The sequence below is a fragment of the Kluyveromyces marxianus genome, chromosome 4 (genome assembly GCF_001417885.1).
Source record: "Kluyveromyces marxianus DMKU3-1042 DNA, complete genome, chromosome 4".
Lineage (NCBI taxonomy): Eukaryota > Fungi > Ascomycota > Saccharomycetes > Saccharomycetales > Saccharomycetaceae > Kluyveromyces > Kluyveromyces marxianus.
In genome coordinates, this window is record NC_036028.1 from 525,634 (window position 1) to 539,873 (window position 14,240).

The 14,240-nt window shown below is 40.6% G+C and overlaps 7 protein-coding genes across 7 annotated transcripts; 3 read left to right on the forward strand and 4 right to left on the reverse strand.

Annotated features, from left to right (window-relative positions):
• Nucleotides 1-370: 370 nt before the first annotated feature.
• On the forward strand, nt 371-1,018 carry RPB5 (DNA-directed RNA polymerase core subunit RPB5; the record flags this gene model as incomplete). The annotated part of the gene is made up of 1 exon (XM_022819513.1): nt 371-1,018. The coding sequence occupies one exon, from the start codon at nt 371-373 to the stop codon at nt 1,016-1,018; it is 648 nt and encodes a 215-aa protein (XP_022676071.1).
• Nucleotides 1,019-1,448: 430 nt separating this feature from the next.
• Nucleotides 1,449-2,198, reverse strand: RIB7 (2,5-diamino-6-(ribosylamino)-4(3H)-pyrimidinone 5'-phosphate reductase; the record flags this gene model as incomplete). Its single annotated transcript, XM_022819514.1, has 1 exon — nt 1,449-2,198. One exon carries the CDS (start codon nt 2,196-2,198, stop codon nt 1,449-1,451), a length of 750 nt encoding a protein of 249 aa, XP_022676072.1.
• A 585-nt stretch (nt 2,199-2,783) lies between these two features.
• SPP381 (U4/U6-U5 snRNP complex subunit SPP381) lies at nt 2,784-3,569 on the reverse strand (the record flags this gene model as incomplete). The annotated part of the gene is made up of 1 exon (XM_022819515.1): nt 2,784-3,569. The coding sequence occupies one exon, from the start codon at nt 3,567-3,569 to the stop codon at nt 2,784-2,786; it is 786 nt and encodes a 261-aa protein (XP_022676073.1).
• Nucleotides 3,570-3,704: 135 nt separating this feature from the next.
• On the reverse strand, nt 3,705-4,700 carry KLMA_40227 (POU domain-containing protein; the record flags this gene model as incomplete). The annotated part of the gene is made up of 1 exon (XM_022819516.1): nt 3,705-4,700. One exon carries the CDS (start codon nt 4,698-4,700, stop codon nt 3,705-3,707), a length of 996 nt encoding a protein of 331 aa, XP_022676074.1.
• Nucleotides 4,701-5,532: 832 nt separating this feature from the next.
• UTP10 (snoRNA-binding rRNA-processing protein UTP10) lies at nt 5,533-10,872 on the forward strand (the record flags this gene model as incomplete). The annotated part of the gene is made up of 1 exon (XM_022819517.1): nt 5,533-10,872. The coding sequence occupies one exon, from the start codon at nt 5,533-5,535 to the stop codon at nt 10,870-10,872; it is 5,340 nt and encodes a 1,779-aa protein (XP_022676075.1).
• A 366-nt stretch (nt 10,873-11,238) lies between these two features.
• On the forward strand, nt 11,239-11,976 carry GMH1 (Gmh1p; the record flags this gene model as incomplete). The annotated part of the gene is made up of 1 exon (XM_022819519.1): nt 11,239-11,976. One exon carries the CDS (start codon nt 11,239-11,241, stop codon nt 11,974-11,976), a length of 738 nt encoding a protein of 245 aa, XP_022676076.1.
• Nucleotides 11,977-12,092: 116 nt separating this feature from the next.
• Nucleotides 12,093-13,577, reverse strand: KLMA_40230 (uncharacterized protein; the record flags this gene model as incomplete). Its single annotated transcript, XM_022819520.1, has 1 exon — nt 12,093-13,577. One exon carries the CDS (start codon nt 13,575-13,577, stop codon nt 12,093-12,095), a length of 1,485 nt encoding a protein of 494 aa, XP_022676077.1.
• Between the last annotated feature and the right edge of the window lie 663 nt (nt 13,578-14,240).

The window sequence follows — 14,240 nt, forward strand, 5'->3', positions numbered from 1 at the left end:
TCTCAACGCATGCCTATGAACCATATTATCATATATCACGTGCACTCAATCACTACCAACGATTTGATTTTATACAGACTTCCTGGCTAGCAGTTCTCAGGTTTTCTTTTTTTCTTTTTTTCGCAGAAAATTTAAAATTTACCAAAAATTTGGAAGCGATGATGAGAAGTGTGAATTGTGAGAATTGAATAGAAAGAGAAGTTGTAAAAGTGGAAATAGGGTGATATATTGTGGCCAGATTAATCTGAAAAGCGCAGATTTATAATTCTTGCGAGGAACTTAGAAGACTACAATCGGTGGGTTTAGTTAAAACTTGTTAGCGCTTTTCAATTGGATAGGGAATCGGCAGAGATATAATACAAAGAAAACGATGGATCAAGAACAAGAAAGAGGTATTTCCAGACTATGGAGAGCCTTTAGAACGGTAAAGGAGATGGTCAGAGACCGTGGATATTTTATTACGCAAGAAGAAATTGACTTAAGTTTGGAAGACTTCAAGGTAAAGTACTGTGATTCAATGGGTAAGCCTCAACGTAAAATGATGTCTTTCCAATCTAACCCAACCGAGGAATCGATAGAGAAATTCCCAGAAATGGGGTCTTTGTGGGTTGAATTTTGTGATGAGGCATCTGTTGGTGTGAAGACAATGAAGAATTTTGTGGTTCATATTACGGAGAAGAACTTCCAAACGGGTATTTTCATTTACCAAAGTGGTATCACACCAAGTGCCAACAAGATCCTACCAACTGCTGCGCCAGCTGTTATAGAGACTTTCCCCGAGGCCTCTTTGGTTGTTAACATTACACATCACGAACTAGTTCCAAAGCATATAAGATTAAGTGACGCCGAGAAGAAGGAGTTGTTAAAAAGATACAGATTGAAGGAATCTCAATTACCTAGAATCCAAAGAATGGACCCAGTAGCACTATACCTTGGTTTAAAGAGAGGTGAAGTTATAAAAATTATCAGAAAGTCTGAAACTTCGGGGCGTTATGCCAGTTACAGAATCTGTTTGTGAGTTTAATTTTAGCAAACAGATAACTGCAAAACGAAACCCGAGCCAACAAAGGATATTACTACTCTATGGTTCATCCATCTACTTGAGAATATAATGCGTATTTGTTGTGTATATTACCAAAAAAAAAAAATAATAATAATAAATTAAATCAAAATAAGAGAGGTCTGAAATGAATGTGGCACCCAACCGTGCCATGTGTCGCTTAAACTGTTTGTACTTTTTAGAAGAGAAAGGAAAGGAAGGATACTGTTTGGTATAACTTGTTCGAACTGGACTGAGATTATTAGAGACATGCTATTAAAAAAGACAGTAGTAGGTCAGAGAGTGTATGTAAACACACACACATAGATATACATATACTACTATTATTTAGTAAAATTAATTAGATCAGAACAGGTCTTACCAAAGGTAACAAAACCCACAACACAAGCTAGTGGGTAACCAAACGGGAGCACAAGACGGTATCCAAATCGCCGGTCCACCACGAGACGTCCTTCAACTTGATCTCGACCAATGGCGACACTTCGACACCCTCACTACCCAAGAAGGTAGCACCCAAGGTGATGATCAAAGCGTCAACAAGGTTTGGTCTTTGTAGCAAGTCGTTGATAACAATCCCACCACCTTCGACCATGACAGACTTCACATTGAACTTGGACTTGAGCTGCACGAGCATATCAGACCAGTCCATCTTACCCGTGAAGTTGGTGCGCATAACCAAGTAATCCACACCTTCTTCAGGTTCGCTCGGAAGCTCCTTCACCACGATGATCGGAGCCTTCCCGTCGCCAGCCTCGTACAATTTCTTCATCTTCGAGTCCGCAAACTTCCACTTGCAATTGGGGTCCAAAATGATCGGTCTGGGCGAAATCCCAGCCAAGTGCTCCGGCTTTTCGTCCTCAGGCCACCACTTACAGTTCAACCCGGGGTCGTCAACCAACACCGTACCGCAACCCAACATGATCGCATCGAACTTGTAACGCAAGTAGTGCGTCATAGTCTTGGTTTCCTCGTGCGAGATAAACGTTCTTGTACCCTTGATCTTAGCAATACGCGAGTCCAACGACTGCGCATACGTTAGAATCACATACGGCTTCTCTTTGTCAGCATCACGCTCTTCGTCTGGCAAGTATGGCTCCAAAAACGGAACCAAATCTTTCTTTAAAGGTAACAAAACCATCTTCACCCTGTGTGTATGTGTCCTATACCCTGAGCTCAAGCAACCAATCTGTCAATCAAACTAAACTGAAGCACACTGAAGCACACCAAACTAAAAAGCCCTTTCTCTTTTTATGTACTCGCAGAACCCTAATTGTCGTACCTACAATTAAAGAACTTCTCGAAATCAAAGACTCACCTTCCAGAACCAGACTCTGAATTTCTTCTTGCCTCACTCCTCAAACACCGATTATTTACGGATAAACTAAGGCCAACAATAGTGTGTTTCCAACCGAAACACCTGTCTTGAATTCTTTCTACCATTCTACCCTGTGTATAGGATGATGCCATGCCATGCTGCTTTCTTGGTTTATTTTTTTTTTTTTTTTTTTTTTTTTTTTCCTTTCCCATTTTTCAGTTTCTTCTGCCTTTAACGGAGGAAATCGGGCCAAAGTGGAATTCGAAACCGGACGTAACGCGGAGTGTGGGTGGGCCCTGAAGGGGAAAGCGAAAGGGAAATGGGCAATATTTGGAATCACGTGAGGTGCATGGTGGGAGTGGGAGTGGGAGTGGGAGTTTGAGTGGGATATTGGTTGGGATTGGTTGGTTATTCGATATACGAGTACTCTGTGTCATGGTGGGAAGAGGGGCTGGTATGGATGTTTGGGAGTTGCATGTTGCTCTTGGAGAGACGGGCTGGGTTGGAGGAGGGTTTGCGTAGGGGTTTGGTGGTTGCATGGCTGGAGGTCGGTACTGGTGCAGTAGTAGTAGTAGTAGTAGAGGTAGTAGTACTTTCTGCATCTGGTGACAGATTGGTGGATCTTCTCATTTCTTGTTCCTCGATTTCGAGCTGTGCTTGGAGTTTCTTTTCCCTTTCTCTGGCTATACGGCTGTGGTGTCGTTGTTGCCAGTCATGCAGTTCTTGTTCGGGATCGAGGTCATCGGTGTCGTCGAGGGCCATGACCTGGGCAGCGATGGAGGTGTCGAAGGTGTTTGAGGCGAGGAGTTTTTCTTGGTGTGTAGCCGTAGCGAAATGGGCGGCCCTGACGAGGGTCGGGTTTGGTTCTTGGTTGTCATTGGCATTGGAATTGGCATTGGAATTGTCGTCATCGTCTAGATCTTGAGTGCCTTGGTTCGGTCCGGGACGCTTTCTTTTCAAGAACACCGGTTTAACCAAGGCCGGACCGTCATCACTGTCCTCATCGCTGCTGCTGCTGCTGCTATCCTCATCGCTGTCGCTGCTGTCGCTGCTGGCAGGCGGTTCCTTGTGTGGCTCCTCAGCTGCGTGATTCTCGGGCTCATCTTCCGATGCGCTGCTGGACGAGCTTCTGGAAAGCTGACCGGAATCTGCTCCCCGTCCCCGAAAGTGTCTGATTGCCATCGCCTTGGCCATTCTCTAAAGTGCATCGTTCATCTCTTGTCATATACGTAAAAGTATATACACACACACACTCTGTCTCTGTTTTTATATATGTATTTCGTACAAGTTTAAAAATCACCTTGTTTGGCATAAGCTTAAGGCGTTGGCCTAATACTTATTGACTACATCCAAGAGCAAAGCCTTGGCGCTCTCCCAGGACGAGCTGGGTCCAGACCCAGACCCAGAACTGGCCTCGTCTGCTGCCCCCGCTGCCTCGGATTTCTTCTTGCCGTGGCAGCCTTTGTTCTTGTTTTTCTTGTGCTTCTTGCCAACAACAGACTTTTCGGACTTAGTCTCGTCGTCATTTTTCACTTCGTTAGAGAATGGGTGTTGCTCAACGTAACGATCAGTTTCGCCGGCACTGGCGAAAACCCATGCCTTCAATTTCTCAGCTAGCGATTCCTTGGGCTTTTCCACCACTTCTTTTTCGGACTCGTCCTTAGCCTTCCCGCCCTTATGATGGTGTTTACCGTGCTTCAATGGCTGCGACGAATGGTACAATTCCCCGTCAATGTCGCCAATGTATGCCACGTTACCAAACCCACCAACGTAGTACAACTTCTCAACGTCGAACTCATAGAACGCAGCGTCGTGGACCAACCCGTCCGTGCCTGGTAGCCAAGAGGCAGAATCCGGGTGTCTCTTTGCAAAACAGGCCTTCAACGCATCGCTCGTTTCCACTTCCTTCAAAGTACCAAAGAGATTGGCACGAGGCGATTCCATCACAGGAGCATGGTGTTTTCTGCCCTCAACAGTCATCGTCAGCTTCCCGTTATCCTTGAAATGTTGTAGAGTCGACGAAACGTTCATCAAAACCAAAATTGGGTTCCCCGTCGATTCCACACCTTTGCAGTAATCTGACGAGACATAGTACTCTGGCATCGTCACAGGATACCCATCTTCCCGCAGGGTCGACACATGCAACACGTCCCCGTGGTTCACAATCGTCCGTGCAACTTCGGCTGCAAATTCGCGAGTTAGGTTCGCCTTGTGGTGATGACCACCTTTGCGATGGCCCTTGTGATGACCATTATTGTGCTTTTTATGCGCATCAACTGACCCTAGCGCTAGCACTAGCGATATAAACAATGTACTGAGTTTCATTACGACCTAAAGATTCGAGCTATCGGCTGTTACAGTGCTTCAAGACTCCTTTCTCTCTCTCTCTCTCCCTCTTCTACTCCTTCTCTAAACGGGTGTGAAGCGAAGATCTTCAAAATCTTAATGCGCTATAAATACACGCACATATATATATATATATATAAATAAACTTCAACTTCCATATATGAGCCATATGTAAATATGACATATATAATATATATGCCGACCCCCAGGCAAACCCTTGATAATCCCAAACCACGACACTATATCAGTAGCGCGTGCCTAGAGGCGAAATGCCCCCCGTGTTAGCCAACGTGACCCCATGGCCCCACCCCCCATCTGTCCTAGATTTCGGGTGTCAGTTGGGCATCGGACTCTGGAAAAGCAAGAATATCACAGAACTTTATTTAACTATGTATCAGTGTATCAGTGGTTTGGTGTACGGGTAACTAGACGCTTCTACACAGCCATCCCCGTCTACATACCCAGTCCATATTCTTAGATAGAGCCTCCCCTCCTCTCTCTCTCTATAGATGATAGATGAGCTCTCTATCCCATCATGATTACACAACACTAGTCATCATACCCACCAATTAATATCCACGTGACTATTTGTTTTTTTTTCTTCTTCTTCTTTGTATAGTTTGTGAATGTTTCTTTTTCCGTCTTGTATGGCCTATCGAAAATTTTAACCATGAGATGAGCTAGCATGAGATGAGGATTTAGCGATGAGCATGTAAAAGTGTCGCACCGGTTGTTGAACAAGCAAGGTTTAGATCTGTAGCCGTTGTTCATAGTAAACATCAGTATCGGTGATATCACAAAGTGTCAAACGATGTCGTCCTTGCGTGATCAATTAGCTCAAGTGGCCCAGAACAATGCCACTGTTGCTCTTGACAGAAAGAGAAGACAGAAGTTGCATTCTGCGTCCTTGGTTTACAACCCAAAGACGGCAGCTACACAGGACTATGAGCAGATATACGAGACGGCATTGGAATCCTTCCATTCGTTAGTTGAGCTTGATTCGAGGTTCAAGGTATTTGGGAACTCGTTGTTCAGTGAGACTTCTGTATCGATCGATAGGAATGTGCAGACGAAAGACCAGATCAAGGACTTGGATAATGCGGTGAACGCATACTTGATGCTTGTGTCTTCGAGATGGCATCTCACTCCGGCATTGCATGCCACGGAATGGTTGATCCGTAGGTTTCAGATTCACATACACAACGCAGAGATGCTTCTTTTGTCCACGTTGAACCATTACCAAACGCCGGTGTTCAAGAGGATTTTGAACATTGTGAAGCTACCGGCTCTCTTCAACCCGTTCTCGAACTTTGTCAGAAACGACAAGAACCCAACCGACTTGACGTTGATTAAGTTGTTCAACGACATGGACTTTTTGAAGCTATATTCGAACTACTTGAGCAAAGTCATCAAGCAGAAGGTCACCTACACAAACCAGTTGCTCTTCACCACATGCTGCTTCATCAACGTCATTGCTTTCAATGCGACCGATGAGGACAAGCTAAACAAGTTGGTGCCTATTATCTTGGAAATTTCCGCAAAGCTTTTGGCTTCCGATTCCAGCGATTGCCAAATGGCTGCTCACACAATGTTAGCTGTTTTCGCCACAGCTCTTCCATTGAACAAAAACATCATCATTGCAGCCACAGAAACTATCCTAGCTAATTTGAAAGAGGCAAACGTCAAGAAATCGGCTTTGTTGACCATATTTAAGCTCTTCCAGACTTTGAAGGGTCAAGGCAACATAGATCAACTACCGATCAAAATTTACAAGCTCTTCGACAACTCTTTCACTCTTGAGTATCTATTGGATTATTTGAACACAGCCAACAAAGAGTCCTCTTCCGCTGACAAATTCTTCACAGCATACATTAGATCGGTGATCAGATACGATCATGACAAGTTAAACAAAATTGTTAAGCTACTAAGGTTAATCAAGCTCCAAAAGTATGAGGTTAGATCCATCATCACCGATTTGATTCATTTGTCGGAAGTTTTGGAAGACAAATCACAATTAGTCGAAGTGTTCGAATACTTCATTTCTATTAACGAATCTCTAGTGCTGAAATGCTTGCAAGCTCTAAACTTGAGCGGCGAAGCCTTTGAAATTAAGCTAACGACCTCTTTATTCTCGTCTAAAGATGCATCTGAACAATCTGGTGAAGATATCATGAAGGCGTTGGACAACTCAAAGACTGCTGCAAACAACGGTGCCAACGGGTCAACAGTGCCATTTAAGGAGTTCATGACCAAGAATTCTGAATTCATCTCCACAAAGGCAGAATCCATGATTGTTGCTGCTGATGAAAAATTCGTCAAGCTTTTATCTTTATTTATTGAAGCAGTCGGTAAGGGATACCAGCCAGGTCTTTTCTTGTCCTCTTTCTTCACTACATTGGAAAGCAGAATCACTTTCGTTCTAAGGATCGTTGTCTCCCCAGGTTCTCCTGTTGCTTTAAGACTCATCGCTTTAACCCAGTTGAGCAAGTTTATCAACGGAATTGATGAGCAAACAGATATCTTCTCATTTGTTCCAATTCTTATCACAGCTCTATCGGATGTTTCTAAATCAGTTCGCTCCAATGCTAAAAAAGTCTTACAACAAATTTCCAAAAGACCATTCACAGGTAAATATTTCTTATCCAATAAGCTTTATGGAGACGACCAAAAGGTGCCCATGTTAAGTCCAAAGGATAGTAAACCTTGGCTATCAAACTTTTTGAATGAGTACATCATAGAAAACACTGATATATCATCTCTTATCATTCCTTCTAAGAATGACATGGTGTATATGTTGTTCTGGTGTAACCAGGCGTTATATGTGCCACTTGCATACTCAAAAATGGTTTTATTGAATGTTGTCACGTCTGTTCCTCAATATAACTCTTCTTACTCTAAAGTGTTTGAAACTTTTATGGCAAACTATATTAGTGAAAGGGGTGTATGGGAGAATAAATGCATGAAGAATAAAACCAACTTCAAGATGTTCGAGGAAGCTGTGTGCTCTATTGTTGCACCCAAGGAAAAGAATGCATTTGTTATTGACTTTATTATCAATTGTCTCGAGTCTGAACATGAACAACTATCAGGTATTATGGCAAAGAAGTTATTGGCAGTTTACCCAACCTTAAAGTACCCAAATCAACTAAAGATTGTGCAAAGCATCATAGACTCTTCTACCGAGAAAGAATTATCATACGATAGCATCGAGATCTTACAAAGTTTGCCAATCTCTACTGATATCTTTGTATCTATACTAAAGAGTAATACCATCAACAACGACGATCAAACGGATTTGACTAAAAGAAGAAGAAGAAGATCGTCAACCGTTAATAAAAATGCTTTGCAAAAAGAAGATGTTTCTCAAATTGCAGAGTTGCACTTGAAAAAAATTACCATCGTCCTTGAAACCTTGGACAAGTTGAAGGTTGAGGGAAATGAAAGCTTATTGAACTCGCTCTTCACCTTACTATCTGATTTGGAAACACTTGATCATGATGGTGGACTTCCTGTTCTTTATGCTCAGGAAACTCTATCTTCCTGTTTATTGAATTCAATTTCTTCTTTAAAAGTCAGTGATGGTTCTATGAAGTTGTCTTCTATTAGAGCAGATATACTCGTTGCTGCAATTAGAGCATCGTCTTCACCTCAAATGCAAAATAAACTACTTCTAGTTATCGGTGCATTGGCTTCAATTTCTCCAGAAACCATCTTGCATTCTGTTATGCCAATATTCACTTTCATGGGTGCACATACCATCCGTCAAGATGATGAATTCTCTACTCTAGTTGTGGAGCGCACTATTAGCACTGTTGTTCCTGCTTTATTAAAATCTGCAAAGGGAGAAAATAAATCAGATGAGATCGAATTTTTGTTAATGAGTTTTGCAACTGCATTCCCACATGTTCCAAAACATAGAAGAGTAAGACTTTACTCTACATTAGTTCAAGAGTTGGGCCCATCTACAGCAATTGCACCATTTTCATTCTTAATAGCTCACCAATATTCTAGCTGTTTGGAAAAATTCAAAATTGCTGAATCTAAGAGCTACATTGAATTCTTCAAAACCTTCTCAGGTAAGTTCGATGTCATTGATCTATTACATGGTTATAACGAATTGTTTTCATTAATAGAGCTATTGGACTACGAATCCTTGCACAGTAAATCGTCTCAGACTAGAACCCTATTCTCAAATGGTATTACTAACATGAGCAAGTCCGAGTTGTTCAATTTGAAGAAGAATGCTCTAGATTTCATTGACAAGGTCATTGGAGAAAGCAAATCTGATTACTATAACACATCTAGTAACTTGAAGCTAAGATTATTAGGTGTATTAATTGATTCTACATTAGATGATACTGTTAAAGATCAACTCAGAGATACTTTCAGTACTCTACTAGGTAGAACGCTATTGATGATCAATAGCACAGATGACTACGCTGTTCAGAAAAGATTATCATCTGGGAAAACGGAAGATGAAGAAAACTCTGAAAGTGAAAATGAAATAGATCATAAGGATTTGAAGGAAGTTTTGTTCAACTTGCTAAGTCACATCTTGGAATTACTTCCAATTGGTGATTTCGTTGCATCTACTCTTCCATTACTCCAAGGCAAGACGGACGAATCGGTGAGACATCATTTGACTTTAGTTACGGCTAACAAATTCAATGAAGAACCAATTGACTCGTTCGAAGTTGCTAATGATGTTTTACAGACTTTGGTCAACATCGTGGAGAATGAACAAGAATCTACTTCAATGTTGCAAGTGACTCTAAACACTATTGGTTCTATTGTTTCAAGATTTGGTGATAAATTGGATAGTTCAGTCTTGATGAAAACGATGGACAATGCCTGCAAGCTTCTAAAGTCTGGTACCACTGAAATTGAAATTTCTTCTTTGACTGTTTTAGCTACTGTGATTCAAGTGTTAGGTGTTAAGACTATTGCATTCTATTCAAAGGTTGTGCCAGTCACTATTGATATTTTCAGGAAAATTCAGAACACTCAAAACGAATTAAAGGAGCAATTGCAACTTGCTATTATCTTGCTATTCACTGCAATGATCAAGAAGATCCCAAGTTTCCTATTGTCCAATTTGCAAGATGTATTTGTCATTCTTTTCAATTCTGATGAAGTGGCGGATTCTGTCAGACTTTCTGTGATCTCTTTGATTGTTGAACACATTCCATTGAACGATGTTCTAAAGACACTACAAAAAGTTTGGTTATCCGATGTTTCAAAGAATGGTGATTCTGTTGCTGTTTCATTATTTTTATCTACTTTAGAGTCTACGGTGGAAGCAATTGATAAGAAACATGCTACTCAACAATCACCTGTTTTCTTCAGACTACTTTTGAACTTATTTGAATACAGAAGCATCTGTGACTTTGATGAAAATACCATTAATCGTATTGAAGCTTCTGCCCATCACATTGCAAATATGTATGTTCTAAAATTGAATGATAAGGTATTCAGACCCCTTTTCGCATTAGTGGTCAATTGGGCTTTCAATGGGGAAGGTGTTACCAACACTGACATGCCAAAGGAGGAAAGACTCATTGCATTCTACAAGTTCTATAATAAGACACAAGAGAATTTGAGATCAATCATCACATCCTACTTTACCTACTTGTTGGAGCCAACAACGAAGCTTTTGAACCAATTTATTTCTGGAGAAGTTAAGAACACTAATTTACGCCGTTTGGTATTGATTTGTTTAACTTCTTCATTTAAATATGATAGAGAAGAATACTGGAAGTCTACCTCGAGATTTGAATTGGTCAGCGAAGCGTTAATCAACCAACTAAGTAACATTGAAGATGTTATCGGTAAGTATATTGTCAAGGCCATCGGTTCTTTGGCAACTAACAACGCTGGTGTCGAGGAACATAACAAGATAATGAGCGATCTAATGATCTCCCACATGAAGTCTACATGCCAGACCAGAGAAAAGTTCTGGGCTGTAAGGTCAATGAAGCTAATATACTCAAAGGTTGGAGACGGCTGGTTAGTATTATTACCACGTTTAGTTCCAATCATAGCTGAATTGTTGGAAGATGAAGACGAAACAGTTGAGTACGAAGTTAGAAGCGGCTTAGTGAAGGTTGTTGAAAATGTATTGGGAGAACCATTCGACAGATACTTAAGCTAGCGCAAGTTATAAAAAATTGTACTATAGAGTTAAAAAATAACCTTTGTTTTAGATAGTATATACTAAGAGTAAAATCGAGCGAAATCACTGTAAATATCTACTAATAAAACCACTTTTAAATTTTTAAAACACTTATTACATGCGAAAGTTGTTGAATAGCCCAGATAAGCCTTTTTGGATACTCTATTTTTGGTTTTAGCATGGTATTTTCATTATATAATATTGTTACTTGAGCTTCAAAGCTTGTAATCAAAATATAAAAATTAAAGCTGTAAAAATAATAACAACACTTTACTGCAACATAAGTCAAACAATGGAACAGATTTGTTTTTATCAAGGTAAGGGAAATTCTGTGACTTAGTGCCAATGTCTGAACTTCCTCGCACGGTGCGTGATTTTCAGCCTAACCATTCTAATGGTATGATTCCAATTGTGATAAAGCGGTTGTTCAAATCGCCTAAGAACCTTGATTTTGAGACAGCTTCATGGGAGATGATCAATTTAGTCATTAAACCACGTATGGCATTCAAGTCCTTCTATTACAAACGCCAGACAAAAGAATCTTGGGCTAGGGACGATCCTTCTTTTTTTATTTTACAAATTGGGTTGCTTACACTGAGCTCCATGGTATGGTCAGTTGTTTATGGACATAGTTTTGGACAATTCTTAAAGATGATGATATACATGATTTTCATCGACTTCTTTGCATTTGGTGCCATTATGGCAACTTTCTTCTGGGTCATTTTAAACCGTCCGTTTTTCAAATTTAGGAGTGCCCTCAGCGCAAGGGTGGAATGGGCGTACTGTTTTGATGTTCATTGCAACGCATTCTTGATCATTTGGTGTTTATTATATTTCCTTCAATTCCTTTTATTGCCAATATTGAACCTGCATGCATGGATTGCTCTACTTTTAGGTAACTTGTTATTTTGCACTGCGGTAGGTTACTATTTCATTTTGACTTTCTATGGATACAGTCAGTTACCATTCCTGAAGAATATAAACTTTATACTACTGCCTTCGCTTCTGATGGCCATACTCTTTTTCGTGAGTTTGTTCGGCATTAAGTTGGTTGACAAGTTTAGCTTTTACAATATTTCTTAGGATAATGCCTGCATTAAAATTTTAACGAGTTACCACTCGCGTACATATGATCATATATGTCTATATATAAAATAATGACGTTAACCAAACAACTAGATCTGTATTAGTACACGTTGTCAAGATCTTGCAGAATACCTATTAGATATTAGAGATGCAGGATTTGAGTTTTTGGAATAGTTGGAGTAGTTGGGTTCGTATGATACAAATTCTCTTTGTTCACATTGCTCCCAGGCTTCTCCCGAACTTTTTCTACCTTCAATTAAAATAGCTTTTAGTCTCTCGTCCTTGATATCTGGAAACTCATCTAAATGAGTCAATGCATTTAACGATACAAAATTCTCCAATGTAATTAAAGATGTTGTCGAATCCGGGGACATTTCTTTTCTTTGCTTGGTTGAGAGTGAGCTGCTTTTTTGGTTCAGATGACTGCCCTTCTTTTCTAGCTTCCGTAATAATTCGGTTAATTTTGATACTAGAACTCTTCTCTTATTTACATTTAGTCTTTGGATACTCTGATACTGGAGATTCAATTGCTGGTACATTAAGTTCGTCGAAAGGTCGGAATTCAACCAAAATTTACCTTGCGCGGTCACCTTCCACACATCTTTTTGTGGGGATAAAGAGTTGGAAGAAAGACTGGAGTTCGCAGTTTGGTTTAAAAGTGATATTATATCATCTGCAGTATGTATTGAGTTGCGAATATCACTAGACTTACTTCTCAATTGATCCATTTTCAGCTGCGTTCTGGATATTTGGCTGATGAGTGGTTGGTTACTTTTCAGATCGGAATTAAATTGTTCTAAAGTTAAAGAATCACGTCGACTAATCGGCATATTCTGTTCTAAAACTACCTTTTTAGTTAATGGAGATTGATTTGAACTTGTCGCGCTATTGTAATGTGTATCTACAACCAGTTTGTCCTCGCTGTCTTCAAATTTGACTTGCAACACATAATTTTCGCTGAAAGTTTTATTTGACTTCTTACCTGTTTGCAACTCATCCTGTAGCCCAGGTATTGGTGATGGTGACAACTTCCGAGGTTTAGATGATGATTCTGGCAGATATCCTCCTTTATTATCTCCCTCTTCTTTCTCTGCATCTTCGTCTTCTTCTTCTTCTGCTTCCTCCCTTTCCTCCACTTCCTCACTGCTCTTGGAGGAAAGTGTATTCACAGTCGGAATTGCAAGTGTACTAGAGCTTTTAGGTCGTACGGTGTACGTTTTTTGGTATTCAAATCTATTGATAGGGTTAGAGAATGTTTTTCGTAAGGGCACTCCTCCATTTACTGGAAACTGCGCTGAACCTTTCCGCTCCTGCTTCTGCTCAGATATTATAACGCATTGCGTTTGAGAATGCTTTTTGCTTCTGATATTGCTCAATAGTTGATGTGAAGAGTTTGTGAGCTGGAAACGGTTTGTCCTTTGTTTCGACTCATTGCTTTCAGAGCCGCTCGTCTCAGCTTTGACCTCAGGAACGGTATATAAACTCTTGGCAGTTTTTAAGGAAGGTTGCCTGGAGTGCCTTAACTGGGTATGATTGCTACCTTGCAACAGGGAAGAAAGCTCGCTGAAACTCGTCTTCTTCTGAGTGGTTGTAGTCATTGATTCATCAACGCTTGTTCGATATTCCTTGACCTAACGAACCATAGAATCCCTTGAACTTGCTCTCTTGGCTCTGATATGTTGTTATATTGTGCGGGGAGAAGAGTTAGGGTGTCCGTCCGTTATATTTTTTACACACTTATAGATTTCATCCACATGGTGCGTTCAGCAAAGATCCTTCAGGCATGCCTTTGGTGATTGACCATCGACAACTTCTTTTTATTTGATCCAATTTCAGGGATGTACAACAATGCATGTTGGGGGGCACTCGTCAACTTCTTCGCGTTCTTTGATATGACGCAGCAATCAATAAATGTTTAGTTATTCCCAAGAAGCTACCGCACAAAAGATAAGACTAGAAAATTGAAAATTGATCGAGAGATAGCAAACCTTTATCAATCTTTCCATGGACCAAACTAATGCGCTGAAGCGGATTAACGCACACGACACGCCCTATATTGGCATTAAACCCTAAGTACGCCACACTACTATTGCCATACCATAGAACAGCTAGGATGGTAAGAGCCAGAGTTTGTGTACACAAAGTGACTTGAATGTGCCTTCCTTCTCAAGGAACCTGTCGACCTGAAACCTAAACGATCAATAATCTGCTGTCCTACTACTAGTGTTTCTGAGTTACCATTTCTCGATATTTCAGGTTCA